We start from the raw sequence: 24,035 nt of genomic DNA on the forward strand, positions 1-24,035 counted from the left end.
AAGTGAGCTGATCTGTGCGGCAAACTCCGGTCTGATGCTTTGAGGCTCTGTAAGCTGAATTAGCTGCAGCAGAGGGAGAAGTGGCAGTTTGCAGCTGCTGCTGCAGATTCAGTGTTGATTCAGCACAAGTAATAGTGCAGGTGAGAAAGGTTTAGTGGAAATTAGGAAACTGTAGCGAAAAATTCACACTGACTTACTTTTCTGAAAACTAACCTTTTTTCACCTACTACTGAATTTATTTGCCAAAGTCCACTTCCACTGAGAATAGATATAAACTTTAATTTGTAATCCAAATAGAGGCTTGCAATAGGAACACAAGCTGGGCTCAGGTAAAGGTAGATTACACTACAAAATACTAAGCAAGGAGCCACAGGAAATGGTGGAACTTATAACCTAGGCAACCAATGAGAAAGTTCCTATGCAAATCCCTGCTTAAAGGCACAGTAACCCTGACACCCATACTACGAGAGTTTCTGCTATCACTGGATTAGAGGCTATATTGCTATTTATTTCTTAGCAGTCCAGCATTGATCACCTAAGTTATTCATAGCTAATGTATCTTCTTCAAGGCTCACCCACAACTTGTTTCTCAAGTGGAAATTCCAATGTTCGAGATAAGTGAGTGGAATAGTAGTAGAATCCTATAATAGGCGCACCTAGCCACCCTCTCTTCTTTTGCCTGTAGATCGTATTTTTTCTTTTTTTTTATCCTGGGTTTTTTAATGGCCCCAGATATATTGATTTAACAGGGTTTGTAATGATAAGGATTTGTGTATAGGCAAGGAAGCAGCTTGGAAAACCTAGAAAATGTTAACAGTATATCCATTTTTAGGGGCTTTAATCTACCCATCCATGTGACACCTGGACAAGAAAGCCAGGAGGAGAGTGAAGACTGTACTTATTGGCATAGAAAGATGATGAAATGTTCATAGGTGCATTTAAAATTTAAATAGAAACATTTTTAAATATTCTAATAAAAGTTTTACTGTTTTTCAGAGGCATAAGCATATATTCTGAGTGCTCAGTGCTCCAGTATTCAAAGAAAAGTACCACCTTTTGAGAGTCAGCAGTGACTTGTATGACACAAATTAAGTAATCACTGATGCAGAACACACCTTACCACCAGCTCGGCGAGCAGACATGAGACCCCATGTACTAAGGCTGGTGCCGACAAGGATCTCAACTTGAGAACCTGTCTGCCCTGCTTTGCATCAAATGGGCAGCAGACAATGTACATCCCCTCCATGTATAGCTACCACCTTGTACCAGAGAAGGGCCTGTCAATCATCTCGAGCAAATGTGTTCATGGTGATTATTATGCTCCATCTCAGAGGTGGTAGAGATTGTAAGAAGCAGCAGTCTGGTGACTGCTGCTTCTTGTATTGCGGAAATCAGGTTTGCTTGTGTGTACATTGAGCCCATGGTATTTTAATCCTGATCCTTTAGTCACATGTAGTATATGTGCGTAGGTCTCTGAAACAGTAATAACTCTTACTAGATGGATTTTTTGTTAATTGTAGTATATTGCAAAATGCTTCTATTTAATAATGAAATTCACCCGTGCACATTTCAATTTTGATCTTTCTATTCCATTAAGCCTAATTATTAGTATTTGCTAATGTGATCCATTGGTATTTCATTGTGAAGGGATGGATGTTAAGATTGGTCCTGGTGTTGAGTCTTTGCAAAGGACCATACAGCAGATTTTATCAAGAAAAATTTCAGGAAGTGCCTTAAATATATCATCTATATATCCTAAGCACAACAAATAACATATTGTCTTTTTTTCTAAAGAGCTCTGTGTATTCCTCAGAAGAATATACCTGTTCAGATATGTATAGTAGTTTTCATTTCTTTCATGTAATTGGCAAGAGTCCATGAGCTAGTGGCGTATGGGATATACATTCCTACCAGGAGGGGGCAAAGTTTCCCAAACCTCAAATGCCTATGAATACACCTCCCACCACACCCACAACTCAGTATTACAAACTTTGCCTCCTATGGACGTGGTGAAGTAAGTTTGTGCTTGATTCTTATGATTTCTTCTATGATAAGCGCTTCTAAGCATTCTGAAGCCCAATTCCTCTCAGAGTACAGTGTTTGTCAGAGGGATGTGAAGAGAGTATTGCCTATTGATTTTATGGTTTCTCTCACGGGAAATCTTTTCCAGGGTTCTCTGTTATCGGTCGTAGTGATTCATCTCCTACCTCCCTTTTCAGATCGACGATATACTCTTATATACCATTACCTCTGCTAAAAGATTTCAGTACTGGTTTGGCTATCTGTGGATGTGGGTGTCTTTTGGTAACTATGTATCATTATTTAAGACACTCTCATCTATGGTTTGGCGCTTTATGTATTAATATAAAGTTTTAAATATATGTATTTTACTTATATTTGCCATGAGGTGGGTCTATGTATATTTCCCTTTGCTTTGCAGTCTAAACAGTTTCAGTATAGGAATCATGTTTAGGAAGTTTATTTAAACTTTTTTCTTACCTGGGGTTCAGTCTTTTTCTAATTTGACTTTAATTTTTTCGCGGGTAAATCTAGGCTTACGGCGCAAAATTTCTGTTTTTTATTGCGTCAATCTTGGCGCAAATTTTGTCATTTCCTGCGTCTCTGTTGATGCTAGTTGCTTTGGCGCAAAATTGCGTTTGTTATGATGCGAGTTGTCATTTCCTGGTAGTTTTGCAGCAAAAAATGTTAACTTCCTTTTGCGTAATGCGTCATTCTTGGCGCCAATTTTTTGTTATTTTACCCCTCTCCCTCTTTTGCTCGCTGTTTTCATGAATTTTGAAAGCTATTATGCCTGCTTTTTTATTTTATTTTTTGTTTTGTTTTTTAGAAAAAAGAAAAAAAAAATACTATCTTTTGTTTTTCTCTACTGAAACTGTTACATTGTGGAAATTTAATGTTTTGTGAGATGTCTCATTCTGATCCTGACTCTGATGTTACTGTAGAAACTATGATGCCTTGGAACACAATTCTACAAAGCTAAGTGTGTTCTTTTCATTATGAAGCTGTTATTTCCTCAGCTCAATTATGTGGCATTTATTTATAATGTTTTATTCTAGTAATGTTTCTACATGTACAATGACATTTACTGTTTTTTTTACATATTCAGTTCATGTACTTGATTTCATCTGCAAACATCACATGTTATTGCGTATATCATAAAAGTTTCTGACTGCTATTATGCCTTTAAGTAAACTTACAAGGTCTTTTCAAAATTAAGATTTTACTTAAGTTTATTCTACTGATGAAGGTTTCTTTGGCTCAAAGGATCCTGTATCAGACAGTTTGTTAAAAATTCTCCTTATTTTTCATTTTTGTTCTTTGTTAAGGAAGAGTCTAGTCCTCCTATTAACTATGTTATTAATCCTTTTCAAATCTGGATTTTAAGATTTTTGCTCTTGAAGTCTTTTCCTATTCAATATACTATCTGTATTATATTTTAGAGAATGGTTATCCTGATTCTCTCTTGGGACTGTACTACTATTTCTATGGAAATTTGTACTTTTCAGGATTCTTTAGAATTTAAATATAACCTTAGTAGAGCATATTCACGTACTGTTTATATTTTTAGCTCAGCTTTATCTGTGACTGACATTACTGTTCTCTCAACCTTTGTTGAACAGTTAGCATAAGCAATTTCAGATTCTCAAGTATACAACTCTGTTTATTTACTTCTGATGTATTAATTTAATTATGTTTACTATATCTATTATTATGGTTTCAAATATATTTTATTATCTCTATCTTGTTAGGATAATAATTTGTTTGATTTCTATTATCTCCACTATTTCTGGAGGTTTAGATTTTTTCTCTGCCCTACTTTTAGTCTGATGATGCAGATCAGTGGGTGAATGTCCTGACTACAAACGCTTGTTCTAGATCCAAGGTTCATAGATTCATATCCCGGCAAGGTTAATACAGCCCTTTGGCCTTTTGAGGTCAATTTATTGTGTACCATTTGTTTGGGTAATAATAACAACTGTTTTTATCAGCTGCTAATTTGGTTAACTCAGAGTGTAAGCACTGAAAAGCGTTTTTTGTATCTTTCTGGGAGAAAAACGCTATATAATTACTATTAGTTATTGGACTGCATGAAGGTGCAGTTCTCAAACCAGCCCTTCTGGTGGGGGGCAGATAAAATTGTTTTTGGATGAATTCAGTCAAAAATCTATATTATTCTTAGGGTTTGAATAGATTTTTTGAATGAGACCTTCGATGGGAAGATTCTTTCTTTCTCAGTACACTCTGTGAATTTATTTCAGGAGTGATTTTACCAGTTCTTTAGCAGGAACAGGAATTGGGTTTCTATTCAATTCTATTCTTTGTCCCAAAGAAGGAAGGTTTATTCAGTCCGATTTTGGATCTGAAGACTTATATTGTTTTGTTAGTCTCAATTTTCAAGTTGGCGATTATAAGAACTATTATGCCTTTTTGTTCTGCAAGGCCATTTCATGTCCACTCCATTTTACAGGATGTTTATCCTCATATTTTATTTCATTCAGACCACTTGTGGTTTCTGAGATTCTCTTTTTAGATAAGTTTCACCAATTTGTCGCTTTTCCATTTGGTTTAGCGACAGCTTTATGAATCTTTTCAAAGGTTCTGGGTGCCCTTCTTTCTGTAATAAGACAGTAGGGTATTGTGGTGTTTCCATATTTGGATTGTATCTTGGTATTAGCTTAATCTTTTCTTTTATTGAAATCTCTCATTAATTAACTAGTTTTGTTTCTTCAAGACATGGTTAGAGGATTTAATTTACCTAAGAGTTTCGTGATTCCTCAGACAAGGGTCACCTCTTTTTTGGGTTTCTAGATGGATTCAGTGTTCATGACTATGTCTTTATCGGACAAGAGTCAATTGTGTGACGTTAGCCTGTCTAACTTACAGTCTAGAACATTCCTTTCAGTGGCTATGTGCATGAAAGTTTTAGGTCTCATAACTGCAGCATCGGGCATGGTTCCCTTTGCTCGTTTTTCATCTGAGACCTCTTTTGCTTTGCATACTGAATCAATGGTGCAGGGATTGTTTTCAGATATCACAGTTGATATTCTTAAATCCCAACACTCATCTCTCTGATTTGGTGATTAGACTATCATCGTTTTATTCGGAGGGCCTCCTTTTCTTTGTCCTTCCTGTACTGTATTCTTAAAGGATGCAAGTCTTACAGGTTGGGGAGCTGCCTGAGGGTCTCTGACAGCACAAGGGGTTTGGAAACTTCAGGAGGCGAGGTTTCCAATCAATATTTAGGAACTCCGTTCTATTTTCAGAGCTCTTTCAGGCTTGGCTTCTTTTAGGAGAGAACTTTTCATTTTGCATTTAGACAGACAATATCACAACTGTCAATCAACATATAGGGACTCGCAAATCCTTAGTAATTAAGAAGTATCTTGAATACGTTCTTAGGTGGATTTTATCTCCTGTCTAATTTCTACGATTTATATCTCAGGTTTAGACATTTGGGAGGTGGATTATCTCAGCCACCAGTCTTTACATCCGGGAGAGTTGTGTCTCTATACAGATGTGTTCTCTCAATTTCCCAGGTACCTTTTCAGGTCCACGGATCCTCAGGCCGAAATGGTGGATGTATTAGCAGTATCTTGGTTTTGCAACCTGGCTACATATTTCCGCCTCTGTTTTTTTCTTCCAAAGGTGATTTCCAAGATCATATTGGAACAGTCTCATGTGTTTCTAATAGCATCAGCATGGCCTGGTTTGGTATGTGGCTCTTGTTTGGATGTCCTGTTGCCATGCTTGGCCGCTTTCTCTTTGGCCAGCCCTCTTGTTTTAGGGGCTATTTTTCCATCAGGATTTCAAATTACTAATTTGAAGGTATGGAAATTGTTTAGTGTTAAGTCATAGAGGTTTCTCTGACTCAGTTTTTATCACTATGTTGCAGGCTTATAAGTCTGTTTGAAGGAACATGTATTATCAGTTTTGGAAAACCTACATTTTATGGTGTTCTTCTCATAAATTCTCTTGGCATTCTTTTGGAATTCCTAGAATTTTACAGTTTCTTCAGGATGGTTTGGATAAAGGTTTGTCTGCAAGTACTTAGAAGGGACAAATCTCTACTCTTTCTGTTTTATTTCATAAGAAAGATTGCTAAACTTTGTGACATTCACTGTTTTGTTCAGGCCTTGGTTCATATCAAGCCTGTTATTAAATCAATTTCTCCTCCTTGGAGTCTTAATTTGGTTTAAAAGGCTTTGGAGGCTCCTCCATTTGAGCCTATGCATTATTTGGATATTAGACTACTGTCTTGGAAAGTGTTGTTCCTTTGGTTATCTCTTCAGCTAGAAGAGTTTCTGAATTGTCTACTTTCTCTTGTGAGTCTCCTTTTCTGATTTTCCGTCAGGATAAAGCTGTTTTACTGACTTTGTTTAAATTTCTTCCTAGGGTTGTGAGTTCTAAGAACAATAGTAGGGAAATTGCTGTTCCTTTTTTGTGTCTTAATCCTAATAATACTCTTGAAAGAACTTTACATTATTTGGATGTTGTAAGAGGTTTTAAATATGTTGAAGCTACTACAGATTTCAGAAAGACTTCTAGGGCCCCATCCGATATGCAGCGTCGCCCGCAGAAGCCGGCGATGCCAGATTTTGCGTGGGTTTGGTATCACATATACGGCGTAACATAGAAGTTACGCTCGTATATTTCTGCCTTCATCCGTAATTTTTTGCCGCATAGATTGATATAGAAAACATGCGCAATTTGGTATCCAATATACGGCGTAAGGACTTACGTGGCGAAAATGGAGAGATATTACTCAATTTTCACCTCGCCACAAAATGCAGGCGTAGCAAGCCTTGCGCTGAGTATTGGAGCACCGTAACTCCCTAAACTGCCTGCAAAATAAAACCTAACACCTAACGCATGCGCAATGTCTATCTACCTGTCAACCGCAATCCCCCACCACAATACCTAATAAAGTGTTTAACCCCTAAACCACCGCTCCCGGACCCCGCCGCCACCTACATTTAATGTATTACCCCCTAATCTGACCCCCCTACACCGCCGCCACCTATATTAAATTTATTAACCCCTAATCTAATCCCCCTACACCGCTGCCACCTATATTAAATATATTACCCCCTAATCAAATCCCCCTACACCGCCGCCACCTATATTAAATATATTAACCCCTAATCTAATCCCCCTACACCGCCGCCACCTATATTAAATATATTAACCCCTAATCTAATCCCAATACACCGCCGCCACCTATATTAAATATATTAACCCCTAAACCTAAGCCTAACCCTAACACCCCCTAACTTAATTATTATTTAAATAAATCTAAATAATATTAATATTATTAACTAAATTATTCCTATTTAAAACTAAATACTTACCTATAAAATAAACCCTAAGATAGCTACAATATAATTAATAATTACATTGTAGCTATTTTAGGGTTTATATTTATTTTACAGGTAACTTTGCATTTATTTTAACTAGGTGCAATAGCTATTAAATAGTTAATAACTATTTAATAGCTACCTAGTTAAAATAATTACAAAATTACCTGTAAAATAAATCCTAACCTAAGTTACAAATACACCTAACACTACACTATCAATAAATTAATTAAATAAACTACAATTATCTAAACTAAAATACAATTAAATAAACTAAACTATATTACAAAAAAAACCCACTAAATTACAAAAAATAAAAAAAATTTACAAGAATTTTAATCTAATTACACCTAATCTAAGCCCCCTAATAAAATAAAAAGCCCCCCAAAATAATAAAATTTCCCTACCCTAAACTAAATTACAAATAGCCCTTAAAAGGGCCTTTTGCGGGGTATTACCCCAAAGTAATCAGCTCTATTACCAGCCCTTAAAAGGGGCTTTTGCGGGGCATTGTCCCAAAGTAATCAGCTCTTTTACCTGTAAAAAAAAGAACAATCCCCCCCACATTACAACCCACCACCCACACACCCCTACTCTAAAACCCACCCGATCCCCCCCTAAAAAAAAGTCTAACCCCCAAGTGGTCCTTACCTGTCCTGATGACCGGCGGAGAAGGTCCTGTTCCAGGCTGTGAAGTCTTCTTCCAAGCGGCGACCTCTTCTTCTTCCAGGAACCAGCCGGCGCGGAGCAGAGGAGTTGAAGACCAATGACCGTGGAGCTGAAGACTGTAGACTCTGGAATTGAAGACCGGCAACGCTGGAACTGAAGATCGGCGATGATGGAACTGAAGACTGCGGAGCCATGGAGCGTGGAGGATCCTCTTCATAAGATCTCCGCCGTAAACTGAATAGGAATTCAAGGTACGCGATTAAAAATGGCGTCCCTTGAATTCCTATTGGCTTATTTGAGCCATCAAATTCAAATCAGCCAATCGGATGAGAGCTACTGTAATTCTATTGGCTGATTTGAATAGCCAATAGAATAAGAGCGACTTATTTGGAGGCGGGACAGTCTCCGCCTCAGAGAATTACAGCTCATTCTACTAGATCAGTCCCACTTCTTAGGCTTTTAAGAATGAAGCTTCAGGTTGATCAGATTTGCAAAGCAGCAGCTTGGTCTTCTTTGCATACATTTACTAAATTTTACTATTTTAATTAGACATGTGCATGGCGAAAAAATTCGGTTCGGAACGATTTGGATTTTTTCGAATTTCGGTTCGGAGCGATTCGAATTCAGAAAAATTTGAATCAATTCGGTTCGAATTTGTTTCGGATTCATTCGGATTCGAATAAATTCGGTTCGGATTCATTCGGATTCAAATAAATTCGGCTGGATTTGGTTTGGAAATTCAGAATTTCGGTAAGTGTTAGGTGGGATTAGACTAGTATTATGTACTGTACATTAGGTGTAACCCATAGCAGAGTGATATAACCTAATATACTGTACAATACTAGTGTAATCCATGGCCATCCGAATCTACCGAATAAATCCGAAGTAATTCGGATTTATTTGGTAGATTCGGCACTATTTTAATTCGGAGATTCAGTTCGATCCGAATTTCCGAATCGAACCGAACCGAATCGCACATGTCTAATTTTAATATATTTGCTTCTTCTGAAGCAGTCTTTGGTAGAAAAGTTCTTTAGGCAGCTGTCTCAGTTTGATTCTTCTGCTTATGATTTAAGTTTTTTCTTGAAATTTATAAGAAAGAGTTATTTTTTGTATGGATTTAATTTTTCAGTGGAAAAAGCAGTTGTTATTTTCTCCCTCCCTCTCTAGTGACTCTTCTGTGGACTTCCACATATTGGGTATTTCTATCCCATACGTCACTAGCTCATGGACTCTTGCCAATTACATGAAAGAAAACATAATTTATGTAATAACTTACCTAATAAATTAATTTATTTCATATTGGCAAGAGTCCATGAGACCCACCCTTTTTTTCAAGGTGGTTATGATTTTTTGTATAAAACCACAATTATATTTCCAGTTCCTCTTTTTGTATGCTTTTTTATTCCTTATTTTATCACCTCACTTCTTGGCTATTCATTAAACTGAGTTGTGGGTGTGGTGGGAGGTCTATTTATAGTCATTTGAGGTTTGGGAAACTTTGCCCCCTCCTGGTAGGAATGTATATCCCATACGTCACTAGCTCATGGACTCTTGCCAATATGAAAGAAATTAATTTATCAGGTAAGTTCTTACATAAATTATGCTTTGTATGCCATACAAATTTCTTCCTTTCACCATTCTACATTGCTCTTCCTCATATTTTACCACCTTATTTCCTGTTTGAAACACTAAGAAGAAACTGTTGACTCGGCTGTTAAGTATGATATGACCGGAATATTTAATGTTAAGCAAATGAGCTGTTTCCTGGGTACGATATACTCTCTGTTGTTCCATGCTAATAGCTTAGAGTATGTAAGAGATGTCAAGCATGAGTGAATTACCTATGCAAATGTATGGAACTGATAAAAATGTATTATTTATTATTATTCGTATAATAATTATTCGTGTTATTATTATTCATTAAAATCTATGTGCTAATGGATAAAAAAACAAACTGTAAAAAATAAAATAACTAAAGCAAGAATAGACTTGTTGCCATTAGCAGACATTTTTTTAATTACTAGGGATGTTTACCTTCTATGGACTTTTATATGGTCCTATTTATAAAGGGGACTTCCTAGGAAAACTTACTATGGATCATCAGTTGATTATGCCAGCGGGACCCAATACCCAGCCCAGCGTTTTACTGCCTACATGGATGGCCGCAACTCCTAGAGATCTATGTATGGCAAGAAACTAGTGGTCTATGCTCTGAGATGCTTATTAACTTTCAATCTAGGTACAGAGTAAAGAGAAATAGCTATCAGCTAACAAGTGAATATTGCTTAGATATCTGTTGTTGAGGTTGTACTTTTTGTTTTTTTTAATGTGTATTTCACAGTAGCTCATGTCTTTTTAAAACAATATTCTTCCCGTATTATTATTTTCCATCTCATTTGTTAACACAGACATAGATGAATGCTCGTTTGAACGGACCTGTGATCACATCTGTATCAACTATCCCGGAAGTTATGAATGCCTCTGTCATAAAGGTTACACCTTGTACGGAATGACTCACTGTGGAGGTTTGAGAATTTCTCTTTTTTTTTTTTTATTTCTTTCAATATACTGTATCTTTGTTCAGTACACAATTTGACTTTCTTTATAGCATTCATCAAGTTTTGGGGAGGTGTCAGGTGAGGATATCCTGTCCTATAACTGTTTTCCATGGAGTATAACAATGACCATTTCACTATTAATATTTATTTTTTTACTCTCCTACCTTCATAAACCGCAGAATTGTAAAACTTTATTATATCATGATTATTGTTCATATATCAACTATGGGTTAATAGCCTTATATAATGTTTGCTTTTAAGGTTGATTTCCCTTGATTAGTAGCATAATTGCTTCAAATCACTAACAGTGTACTGAAATTTATTGCACAAGCCCATGTAAACCCTTATATGAGAATTGATTAAATATAGACTAAACAAATCTCAAAAAAGACCTCTAGAAATTGCAATATATGGTTTAGAAATTCACTGACTCATCGTGTGTTCTGTGAGATTCATACTGTGTATTGGCAGAACATAGGAAGACTAAACAAAATATATAATAAATTTAATTGTAGAGATTAAAGCAAACAGATGTAATTCCATATATCTTTTTGTATATCATAGCAAGCTGGTAACAGTCTAAAAATATGCTTCTTGATTAACACATGGTGGTACTGGCCATTGTTGTGTGCAGTAAATGTAATTTAGAGAACAGTAATACAGATGATATGTGGCTTATATTCAGGGTAAGGGGACATCTGACTACGACCTGCTGGTAACTGTTGTAAGTACCACTCTTTATATAATAGATCCAAAACCTCCAGTGCTTTCTTGATTTTACCTCCTCCATATATCCTATTTTGGTCTAGATAACAATTGTCTCGCTAACTGTTGCGCACAAGCGATATTGTTTTTTTTTAGGCTTTTTACATGTAACAGAAATAGAGTGAATATTATGAGTTGAAATTAAACGCATTCGCTCTAGCGCAATAGCGATTTATTCTCGTCAGGTTAGTGCAACTTGAGAGCTAGCTTCAAAGGTAGGGGAAGAAAAAAAGTTGCATTAAACACAACATAAATACACTTAAAAGTACAGTTACACTCATATAAACACTATCTGATACAAATTATTTTAAAAGTTATAAGGGCTCAAAGATATATAATATAAGGTGTTTTTTATTTTAAAAAAAGGACTTTAACATATATATGCATACATACACATGTCTAAATATGTATATATATTTGTATAGATGTGTGTACATACTGTATGTATTTGTGTTTTAATGTATTATTTAACATTCTAATGTTCTTCACTTACAGAATAATGTACTTTTATTATATATATCTATATATACCTTTAGCTAAATATCTATTCCTGTAGATATATAGGTATAAATATATTTTTTTACATTAACAGTATCTTTTATATATATATATATATATATATATATATATATATATATATATCATTATAAAAAATTACATTATTTTCTGTATCAATTACATTGGAATCTAAAATAAGCATAACGCATCAGAGTTTGCAATTTAGGTCTAACATGGTCAGTTAGCACACATGAAGAATTATTAACCAATGTGCGTTCTTGAAATATTAAATATTAAAAAATATTAATAATAATTTTTTCCTATTATTTTTTTCTAGAATGCGCATTGAAGTTAGCTAACCCGTCACCGCGAACCCGATGCACGTAACACATATTTTACATTTCTATGTTCGTCACATATAAAATAATGTAATTTTTTATTATTAAATACATATTTCTATACATATGTGATACTGTTAATGTAAAATATCTATACCTATATATAGGAATACTTGAAATCCAATACTCCACAGCACCATATACAAGTATAAATCCTCTTTATTTAAATGTTAAAAGCATACATAGACCAGGTATGCAACGTTTCGGGACCGCAGTCCCTTAATCATGCATGATTAAGGGACTGCGGTCCCGAAACGTTGCATACCTGGTCTATGTATGCTTTTAACATTTAAATAAAGAGGATTTATACTTGTATATGGTGCTATGGAGTATTGGATTTCAAGTTTTGTGGGGCTGGAGGTCTCCAGCTTATCCACTGTGCATCAAAGCCCAGGAGGGCATAACCCATTGCCGGTCTCTGTGTATTGCTGTATATATAGGAATATATAGATATATATAGAAATATGTATTTACAATAAAAAGTACATTGTTCTGTAAGTGAAGAATATTGGAATGTGGAGTATTCATAACTGCTGTTAGCGCACAAGCAACAGGTGTTAGATTTTTTCTTCTGCGCTCTCCATTGACTTCTATGGGGAGAAGAAGCTAACAAGGTCGCGATATTTAGTTAGCGTGTGCCGAATTTTCACTCACACACTAAGGGGCATATTTATCAAGCTCGCCAGAAACAGCAGTTATGAAGCAGCGGTCACAAAGACCGCTGCTCCATAACCTGTCCGCCTGCTCTGAGCAAGCGGACAGACATCGCCGGAAATCAACCCGATCGTGTACAATCGGGTTGATTGACACACCCCTGCTGGCGGCCGATTGGCTGCTGGTGCAATGCTGAATATGGCGAGCGTATTGCTCGCCGTATTCAGCGAGGTCTGGCGGACCTGATCCGCAGTGTCGGATCAGGTCCGCCAGACCATGATAAATAGGGGCCAAAGTTTTTACTTTCATCTCGTAATACGAGCACTACACGACGCGCACAAAAAGCTTCAGTCTAGCAAAGTTTACGCTCGTGCAGGAGCTCTAAATAACACTCCACTTATAATCTAGCCCTTTATGTTGAAAAATAACATTGCAATTAAGAGTGTGTTTACTGGAGATATAGTTCTACTAAGTAAAAATTATAGCCCATTTTTAGTTATTTAGTTCGCACAAAAAATCCTCTGAGTTGGCAAAAGAAATGCGTTAGGTGTTTTGGTCTTTACGGCCTTCTGCATACAGCTTTCTGTGACGTTCTGGCTTTACTTCTCCAAGTGGAACTTTTGAACATTTACTTACGGAGACGCTGGTTTGCTTTTCAGATTGATTAACCCAGGACCAGCGGTGTTAAAAGACCTACTCCCCCCCCCCCCCTCACCATTTTTTCAGCGCTGCGGAATCTGTTGCCGCTTTATAAATAAAGAAGAAGAAGAATGCCGCCACACAACATGCACAATACAAAACACACACATAATACACAGCATTCACATACATGCAGGCACACACAACACACACATCATTCACATACATGCAGGCACCACACAAAGCATTCACATACATGCAGGCATACACTGCACACAGCATTCACATACTATAAGACACATACACTATATATACACACATACACTATCCATACTATCACACACATACACATACTATCCATACTATAAGATACATACACTATACACACACATATACTATAACACACATACACTATACACAAACATATACTATCACAAACATACACTATACACACTCACATATACTATACCTAAACATATACTATGACACACTATACACACACATATTATAACACACATTCACACTATAAGACACATACACTATACACACACACATATACTATCACACACATTCACTATACACACACACATACTATCCATACTATAAGACACATACGCTATACACAGATACATACTAGCCATACTATCACACACATACACTATACACACACATACTATCCATACTATTAAACACACATACACTATACACACACACATACTCTACACACACACATACTATCCATACTATCACACACATACACTATACACACACATACTATCCATACTATTAAACACACATACACTATACACACACACATACTCTACACACACACATACTATCCATACTATCACACACATACACTATACAAACACACACATATACTATCCATACTATCACACACATACACATACTATCCATACTATAAGATACATACACTATACACACACATATACTATAACACACATACCCTATACACAAACATATACTATCACAAACATACACTATACACACACATATACTATACACAAACATACTATCCATACTATTAAACACACATACACTATATACACACATACTATCCATACTATTAAACACACATACACTATACACACACACACATACTCTACACACACACATACTATCCATACTATAAGACACATACAATATACACACACATATACTATCACAAACATACACTATACACACACATATACTATACACAAACATATACTATCACAAACATACACTATACACACACATATACTATACACAAACATATACTATGACACACTATACACACACATATTATAACACACATTCACACTATAAGACACATACACTATACACACACATATACTATTCATACTATAAGACACATACGCTATACACAGATGCATACTAGCCATACTATCACACACATACACTATACACACACATACTATCCATACTATTAAACACACATACATTATACACACACACACATACTCTACACACACATACTATAAGACACATACACTATATATACACACATATACTATCCATACTATTATAAATGTGATAGTGAAAGACAGCACCTATTTTCCTTCTGGGGCACAGGAAAAGGGTTAGCCAGACCCCAATATGTATCCAAAAGAAGTATTTTTCCAGCCTCCAGTTAAACTTTAAAAAGACCTTTATTCATTTCTTACAGGGTCCATCATATCAACAACGTTTCAAACCTATGCCAGGTTCTTAATCATGTCTGTTAATCATGATTAAGAACCTGGCATAGGTTTGAAACGTTGTTGATATGATGGACCCTGTAAGAAATGAATAAAGGTCTTTTTAAAGTTTAACTGGAGGCTGGAAAAATACTTCTTTTGTATACATACTATTAAACACATACACTATACAAACACACACACATACTATCCATACTATTACACACATACACTATACAAACACACACACATACTATCCATACTATTACACACATACACTATACAAGCACACACATACTATACATACTATCACACACATACACTATACAAACACACACACATACTATCCATACTATCACACACATACACTATACACACACATACTATCCATACTATTAAACACACATACATTATACACACACACACATACTCTACACACACATACTATAAGACACATACACTATATATACACACATATACTATCCATACTATTATAAATGTGATAGTGAAAGACAGCACCTATTTTCCTTCTGGGGCACAGGAAAAGGGTTAGCCAGACCCCAATATGTATCCAAAAGAAGTATTTTTCCAGCCTCCAGTTAAACTTTAAAAAGACCTTTATTCATTTCTTACAGGGTCCATCATATCAACAACGTTTCAAACCTATGCCAGGTTCTTAATCATGTCTGTTAATCATGATTAAGAACCTGGCATAGGTTTGAAACGTTGTTGATATGATGGACCCTGTAAGAAATGAATAAAGGTCTTTTTAAAGTTTAACTGGAGGCTGGAAAAATACTTCTTTTGTATACATACTATTAAACACATACACTATACAAACACACACACATACTATCCATACTATTACACACATACACTATACAAACACACACACATACTATCCATACTATTACACACATACACTATACAAGCACACACATACTATACATACTATCACACACATACACTATACAAACACACACACATACTATCCATACTATCACACACATACACTATACACACACACATACTATCCATACTATCACACACATACACTATACACACACACATACTATCACACACATACACTATACACACACACATACTATCACACACCTACACTATATGCACACATACATATTTATAATACACAGATTTATTTATAAATGTATAATATAGCAATTGTAGTTTAAGTGACACGTTAGGGTGTTGACCTGCACAAGAGTAGAAAGGGTTAAACATAAAACTACTTTTCTATGTTTCTAAGGGCACATCTTTCCCTACCGTTTATTCAGAGTTAGTGAAAATGTATGGTTTGAGATACTTCCCCTTCCAATCTGCTTTGAAGAGCTTCCCCTTCATTTTCACTGAATTGTAGCTGAGATTCATTAGCGTCTGTTATATTGTAACTGCTTATATTAAGACCTCACTGACAGGCAAGGGGTTAACCCACAGATCTGTACTCGCATTGTTTATTAAAGGGGGTGCAAAAAAGAGGAGGTGTTGGTTAATGTGCAGTGAAACTCTATTAAGCCTATGAAAAAATAAGAGGACTCTCCAACCTCTAAAAGTGCAAATAGTTGATTTAGAATAGATTGGTTACCAAAGGAACTCAAAATATCCCAATATCATAGGCACTAGCGGAAGCTTAAAATAGTGATATGACTTGTTTATATAAGTGATATAAGTTTGAAAAAATTAATATATAATTTTTCATGGAAATTGTGATAAATAAGTGTCAAAATATTTTGTGAAATGCAAATTCTGCATAAATTTAATAACAAATTAATATACAATATACGAGTGACAATGCAAAAAAGATTAAAAATGAAATGTCAAAAAACGATGAAAATAAGAATAAAAGAACAAAGATAAATTTTGCAGCTGATACAATTAGAATCTTGCAGGGGGATACAATTGCGTTGATCAGACACAGTTTAAGTGTAGCATACAATTTGCAACAAATGTTACATGGATAACATAATAAAAAGATCAGACAGCTTGGGTGAAATCCTCTTGAAACCATATAGTCAGATAAACCGATTCAATCAAACGACAGATAAAGGCACCAAATAAAGGTCAACACTTTTACTTACACCGTAAACGGTGATGTGACGAACGATTCCCTCTTTCAGTCATACAATCCAACGATACCAGCACTTAGACACTTAATATGGCTTTCATTCAAGGGATACATTTTCATCTGAATCCCCTTTGCGAACAGGTAGCCAAAGTTTGGTTCTACGGAAGCCTTGAGGGGACAAAATACTTGCAACAAAAGAGCAATGCGTTTCAACCCACTAAGGGTCTTTTTCAAGCTCTCGAGAGCTTGGTGCCTTTATCTGTCGTTTGATTGGTCCTTTATCTCGTTCCAGCCAGACCTGGATATTTCAGCTAAGACGAGACAAGCAATATTCATCCAAAACTGTTCATCGGAATCGGTTTATCTGACTATATGGTTTCAAGAGGATTTCACCCAAGCTGTCTGATTTTTTTATTATGTTATCCATGTAACATTTGTTGCAAATTGTATGCTACACTTAAACTGCGTCTGATCAACGCAATTGTATCCCCCTGCAAGATTCTAATTGTATCAGCTGCAAAATTTATCTTTGTTTTTTTATTCTTATTTTCATCGTTTTTTTACATTTCATTTTTAATCTTTTTTGCATTGTCACTCGTATATTGTATATTAATTTGTTATTAAATTTATGCAGAATTTGCATTTCACAAAATATTTTGACACTTATTTATCACAATTTCCACGAAAAATTATATATTAATTTTTTTCACACTTATATCACTTATATAAACAAGTCATATCACTATTTTAAGCTTTCACTAGTGCCTATGATATTGGGATATTTTGCGTTCCTTTGGTAACCAATCTATTCTAAATCATCTATTTATTAAAGGGGGTGCAGCAGTTCCTACCTTGCAGTCGGCTTCAGACAGTGAAGAGCAGGAGCACAGCTGTCAGGCTGCAGGTACACCTCACTCACCAGGCACAACACTTTTAAAAAAGACGTGCGCACACACAACTGCTGAGACCCCCCCTGAGTGGTTGACCTTTGGGAGTACGCCACCGCGGCTGAGTAAACTAGTTTGCACTTGGGACCGGCGCAGGGCCGTCCCTGGTGTCACGGTTGTCACCCCCTTAACGTGTGTCACCTGGGTGCGGCCCACAGCCGGGAAAACTATTTCTGGGCAGCGCAAGCTCAAGGGGCCCCTGGTTCACCAAAGGTTAGCCAATAGGAGAAGCATGTGTTGTAGGGAGTCTTAGTTTTTCTTGGCCATGGGAGCTGCGCTTGTTTGTGGCCAGCATTGGCTTATCTGAACCAGGAGCAGGGATCACCTTTAACACTAGATAGAAAGCACTGCAAAGCTGGCAAACAGAGGATACTATTGGCTAACACTGGGAAGAGCCAATTGCCCAAGTGAAGATGAAAATAGCACCTTTAAAAGCCACTTATTATACCTCTACTTATGGTAATGAGGATCTTTTGTCTATATTAGCATAGACAGGTACTCTGCCAAATAAAATAGTACACCTGAGGGGCCCCACCGTGTGGCTAAGGAACCCAGCAGTGATCAAGCAAAGGAATCCGGTTGGTGGGTGGGGCCAAGGGACCCTGCAGCCCACCGGCCATTTGCCCGGCATGTCCTATGGCCAGTCCGGGCCTGGATATTAATATCCCATACACTAAATCTTGTTACTAAAATGGACACAAAATAAAGTTTTAAAATATATGTATATATTTAAATAACAAATACTTTAAATTCAAAATATAGTATTTTACAGTGTAATACTTACATATAACAAACTAAACACACATCCATGTACAATATACCTGTCATGAGATGCAGGACATATGCAGGACACAGCAATGATGGTACAACTCTATTTTATTACAGAGCATAGCAATACACATCCAGACAGGTTGATTGTATTAAACTAACTGCGACACAGACACCGGACCTAAGCCCCGCCCACCAGCTAGTGACATCACATCCTGCTATCATCACATCTTCCCCTTTTTCAAAGGCAAAGCATACATTCACATATATTAAATAACAAAGTACACCAACAGGGTATACACAACATTTTGTTTTAGAACATTATAAAAACAGATAGATTAGAAAACATGAACAAATAAATTACATCCTGACTTGGACATCGGGGTAGACTACCCTAGTCCACAGTGACCATGGGATTATTCTGCCCATACTTCCGGTCACTGTTCTAGCTAAAGTCAGTCCCTGTATCGGGCCGGAAGCCTCACCACTCTTCCGCTTGATGTAACTTTGCATGAACTGTCCTCTGATACAGAAGATGGTGAACAAGAGTCTGCTGGAGGCAAAGATATATCCCCGCTATGATCTTGCTGAGGGGAAGGCACCTCTCTTAGAACAGGAGATCCCACCGGCGGTGGTACTGAGGTATCCGGTTCCAGACTCTCAGGTACAGGCTGAAGATGTCTTCGGTTACGGCGTGTAACCGTCCCTCCCTCTGTAAGGACTGTGTAAGACCTTGGTTCTGGAGAGCGGCCCACTACCGTAGCAGGCGTCTTCCATTTCTTCTCATCATCCAGTTTAATTCTGACACTTTGGCCCGCTTTCAGTTCCTGTAAAGGCCTGACAGAATGTCTCCTGTCGTAGAAGAAACGATAACCCTTTTTGGCCTCTTCATCCCTCCTAAGGACTTCGTCCCGAGGAACAGGGCCAGGCGGCTTGAAGACACCCACTGAGGGTAAAGTGGTGCGAATCTGGCGTCCTAGCATCAGCTGTGCCGGGCTAAACCCGGTGGCTTGAATGGGCGTCGCCCTGTATGACAAGAGGGCTAGGTACGGTTCAGATTGCTTTAGGATGAATTTTGTTGTTTGAACTGCCCTTTCAGCCATTCCGTTGGCCTGCGGATAATGTGGACTTGACGTGGAATGTACAAAATCATATTCCCTGCTGAAAGCACTGAACTCTGTAGAAGCGAACTGCATGCCATTATCACTCACCAGCTCCATTGGAATGCCCCAGCGGGCGAACAAGCTCTTCAGGCGAATGATAACGGCCTGACTTGTGATATCATTCAGGGGTGCTATTTCCAAATACCTGGAATAGTAGTCGATAACAACAAGAAACTTTTTCCCGTGCAGTTCGCACAAATCAGCAGCTATTTTCTGCCACGGCCCCGCAGGCAGCGGAGTAGACATTAAGGGCTCCCTTCTCTGAGTAGGCCGGCGTTCCCGGCAAAAGGCACATTTAGACACGTGATTTGCAATGTCGGAGCTGATCCCAGGCCACCACACAGCTGTAGCTGCTCTTTCTCTGCACTTTGTAATGCCTAAGTGGCCATCGTGAATCCTGTTTAACATCTCCTTCCTCATGCTGACAGGAATTACAATACGGTCTTGGAACAGTACCAACCCCTCCAGCTCCGTGAGCTGTGACCTCTCTGGCTGGTAAGCATTTAAAGACATCCAGGCTGCCCGGCTCTCGGGCCAGCCATCTCTTATGTACCTTATAACTTCTTGCAGATCTGTGTCCAAATATGTCTCTTTCTTTATCTCTTCCAGTTTCCTTGAAGAAATGGACTTAGAGGCCAGAACTGAATCAACATACACTTTTACATCCGACTCTGTGGAGGATTCTTCAGCAGCAGCCAGCGGGAGCCTGGACAGTGTATCTGCCACAACCAGCTGCTTCCCCGGCACATGCACTGCCTGAACATTGAACCTGAGTAGTCTCATTAAAAGTCTCTGGCATCTCAAGGGTGTTTTGTCGATGTCATAAGAATTGATAAGAGGGACTAGCGGTTTGTGGTCAGTTTCCAGACTAAATTTCTCCAAACCCACTAGATAACGCTGAAAGCGCTCACAGGCCCAAACTGCAGCCAGGCACTCTTTCTCAATTTGAGCGTATTTTGACTCCGCAGCCGTCAGTGTGCGGGAACAGTAGGCGATGGGCTGTAGTTTATTGTCATTCAGCTGCAGGAGTGCAGCCCCCAACCCATAACTGCTTGCATCAGCACTAACCACAGTCTTTTTTGAAGGGTCGTAGAACCCCAGCACTGGGGCAGACCCCAGCAGGGACTTAGCATGCAGGAACGCTTTTTCTTGTGAGGGTCCCCAGACCCAGGCAACATCTTTCTTAAGCAACTCTGTGATAGGGTGCAAAACTGTAGATAAATCTGGAAGAAACTTGCCCACGTAATTTACAAGGCCCAATATCTGTCTCAGCTCATGTACATCAGAAGGGCTTTTCATCTGTTCGATAGCCCGAATTTTCTCGGGGTCCGGCTTGATGCCATCCCCGTTGATGATATGCCCAAAGTAGCATAATTCAGTTTTCCTAAAATGACATTTTTCTTTATTCAGCTTCAGCCCAGACTCTTTGATAGCCTGCAGCACACAACTCAAACGCTGATCATGCTCCTCCACTGTAGACCCATACACTAGAATGTCGTCCATGACGACTGCTGTGCCCACGTGGCCACTCAGGAGAGAACTCATTTCCCTCTGAAAGATCTCAGGAGCGGAGGATATCCCAAAGGGAAGTCTGCAGAAACAGAACCGACCTACCGGAGTGATAAAGGTAGTCAGTTTGCGGCACTTTGGATCCAGGGGGATCTGCCAAAAGCCGCTAGAAGCGTCTAATGTGGAAAAGAACTTCGCCCCAGCCAACTTCGGGGCTATATCTTCCAGTGTCGGCAGCACAAATCTCTCCCTCTTCACTGCCTCATTCAACCTTTTCAGGTCCACACAGATGCGCACCTTTCCGTTTTTCTTTGCAACTGGAACAATGGGGGCACACCAATCAGTTGCTTCAACAACCTCTTCAATAACCCCCATAGACTTCATGCGCATGAGCTCTTTCTCCACTTGAGGCATGAGCGGGAACGGAATTCTACGAGGAGTAGAAATACTGTACGGGACTGCGTCACTTTTAAGTGCTATACGGACAGGTTTGCAGCTCAGTAGGCCCAACTCGCCAAACATATCTTCAGAGATCTCATTCACTCTGGCCACGAGGCCCAAGTCACAGGCTGCTTTTCTGCTCAATAAACTGTTAACACACTGACCTCGGATCACATGCACCCACATGGTGAACTTTTTTTGTTTGTACTCACAGCTGGCAAGAAATTTCCCCACACAATCAATGCGGCCACCAGGACTATGAACATTTGTAGTAACCTTCGCCAGCTGGGGCTGTCTAGGCAGTTTCATAAATTCAGCAAAAGACATTACAGTGATATCTGCTCCTGTGTCAATCTTAAAATCAACTTTGGCTCCCATTACAGTAAAAGTAACTTTCCAATCTTCCTCTGAGCTTGTCCGTTCCACAACAGACCCCACAAAAGACACTTCCTGACCCTCCTGGTCACTGTCCACCTGCATCTCCTTAATGTATTCAGTTTTACACACCACTTCAAAATGGCCTATTCTGTTACATTTTCTGCATCTTTTATCTCTGGCCGGGCATATAGCACTCTGATCATGAGCCCGGTAGCACCGTGTGCATCGGCCATGTTGCGCCCATCCACTTCTAGGCCTTTCCAATACTTTTGATCTACCGCTCACACTGTGCCTTTCACTAGTAATTTTTCTAGACTGTTGCACTTCATCCACAATACTCTCAGACCTCAGATCAGCACTTTGCTTTTTCACCAGTTCACTCTGGCGGGCCATCCTAATAGCCCCTTCTAACGTTAAATCAGGCTCTAACTGCAGCTTCAGGGAGACTTCAGCATCTGCAATTCCAATAACTATTCTGTCTCTGATTTGCTCTTCTTTAGCAACACCAAACTCACAGAATTCAGCTAATTCATACAGGCTGCGCACAAATGACTCCACAGATTCTCCCACACGCTGATTACGTTTGTGAAAACAAGCTCTCTCATGAATCACATTTCTTTTGGGCACAAAGTGGGCACTGAGTTTATCCATAACTATATCAAAGTTAACTTCTTCCCCTTCTTGAAAAGTAAAAGCATTGAACACTGGCTCTACATCTTTCCCCATGGAGTATAAAAGAGAATTAACTTGTACTTCACCACTCTCCTTGTTCAGTTTGGATGCAATCCTGAAGCGCTGAAACCGCTGACGCCATGTGGGCCAAGCTGCAGGCTGAGAAAAGTCAAAAGGCTCAGGTGGGGTAAACTTTGACATCGTCATCATCAGAAACAGAAGCGTAGTCCAGAACTTCTGACACCATGTCATGAGATGCAGGACATATGCAGGACACAGCAATGATGGTACAACTCTATTTTATTACAGAGCATAGCAATACACATCCAGACAGGTTGATTGTATTAAACTAACTGCGACACAGACACCGGACCTAAGCCCCGCCCACCAGCTAGTGACATCACATCCTGCTATCATCACAATACCCACACTCACATCCATGTACAATATACCCACACTCACATCCATGTACAATATACCCACACTCACATCCATGTACAATATACCCACACTCACATCCATGTACAATATACCCACACTCCCACAACTCCTTGTTTATTATTAAGGGGGGGTTGTTTTGTTTTCTTTATTAACAATGGTGATTTTATACATAGCAAATTCCATGGGAGTTTCATGGGCGTTCCATGGAAGTAGCCTGTATTTTAATGGGTGAATATCACCAGGATCTTTTCATTTTAAAAATATCCTCCATCTTAAAAAACAACAAGGATAAGGATGTTCCTCATGGTGCAGTAGCTTCAGTGTAAAACTTGATGAGATAATAGAAGATTCTACTCACTAGAATAGTGCTAAC

The 24,035-nt window shown here is 38.2% G+C and overlaps 1 protein-coding gene across 2 annotated transcripts in view; it reads left to right on the plus strand.

Moving 5' to 3' along the window:
- SCUBE1 (signal peptide, CUB domain and EGF like domain containing 1) overlaps positions 1-24,035 on the plus strand; it is a 703,286-nt gene that overhangs the window by 576,569 nt on the left and 102,682 nt on the right. For both annotated transcript variants that reach the window (XM_053719054.1, XM_053719055.1), the window contains one exon: positions 10,457-10,573. In XM_053719054.1, the coding sequence (XP_053575029.1) occupies positions 10,457-10,573 (117 nt within the window). The remainder of the gene's footprint in view (positions 1-10,456; positions 10,574-24,035) is intronic.

This window comes from Bombina bombina, chromosome 6, assembly GCF_027579735.1.
Source record: "Bombina bombina isolate aBomBom1 chromosome 6, aBomBom1.pri, whole genome shotgun sequence".
Lineage (NCBI taxonomy): Eukaryota > Metazoa > Chordata > Amphibia > Anura > Bombinatoridae > Bombina > Bombina bombina.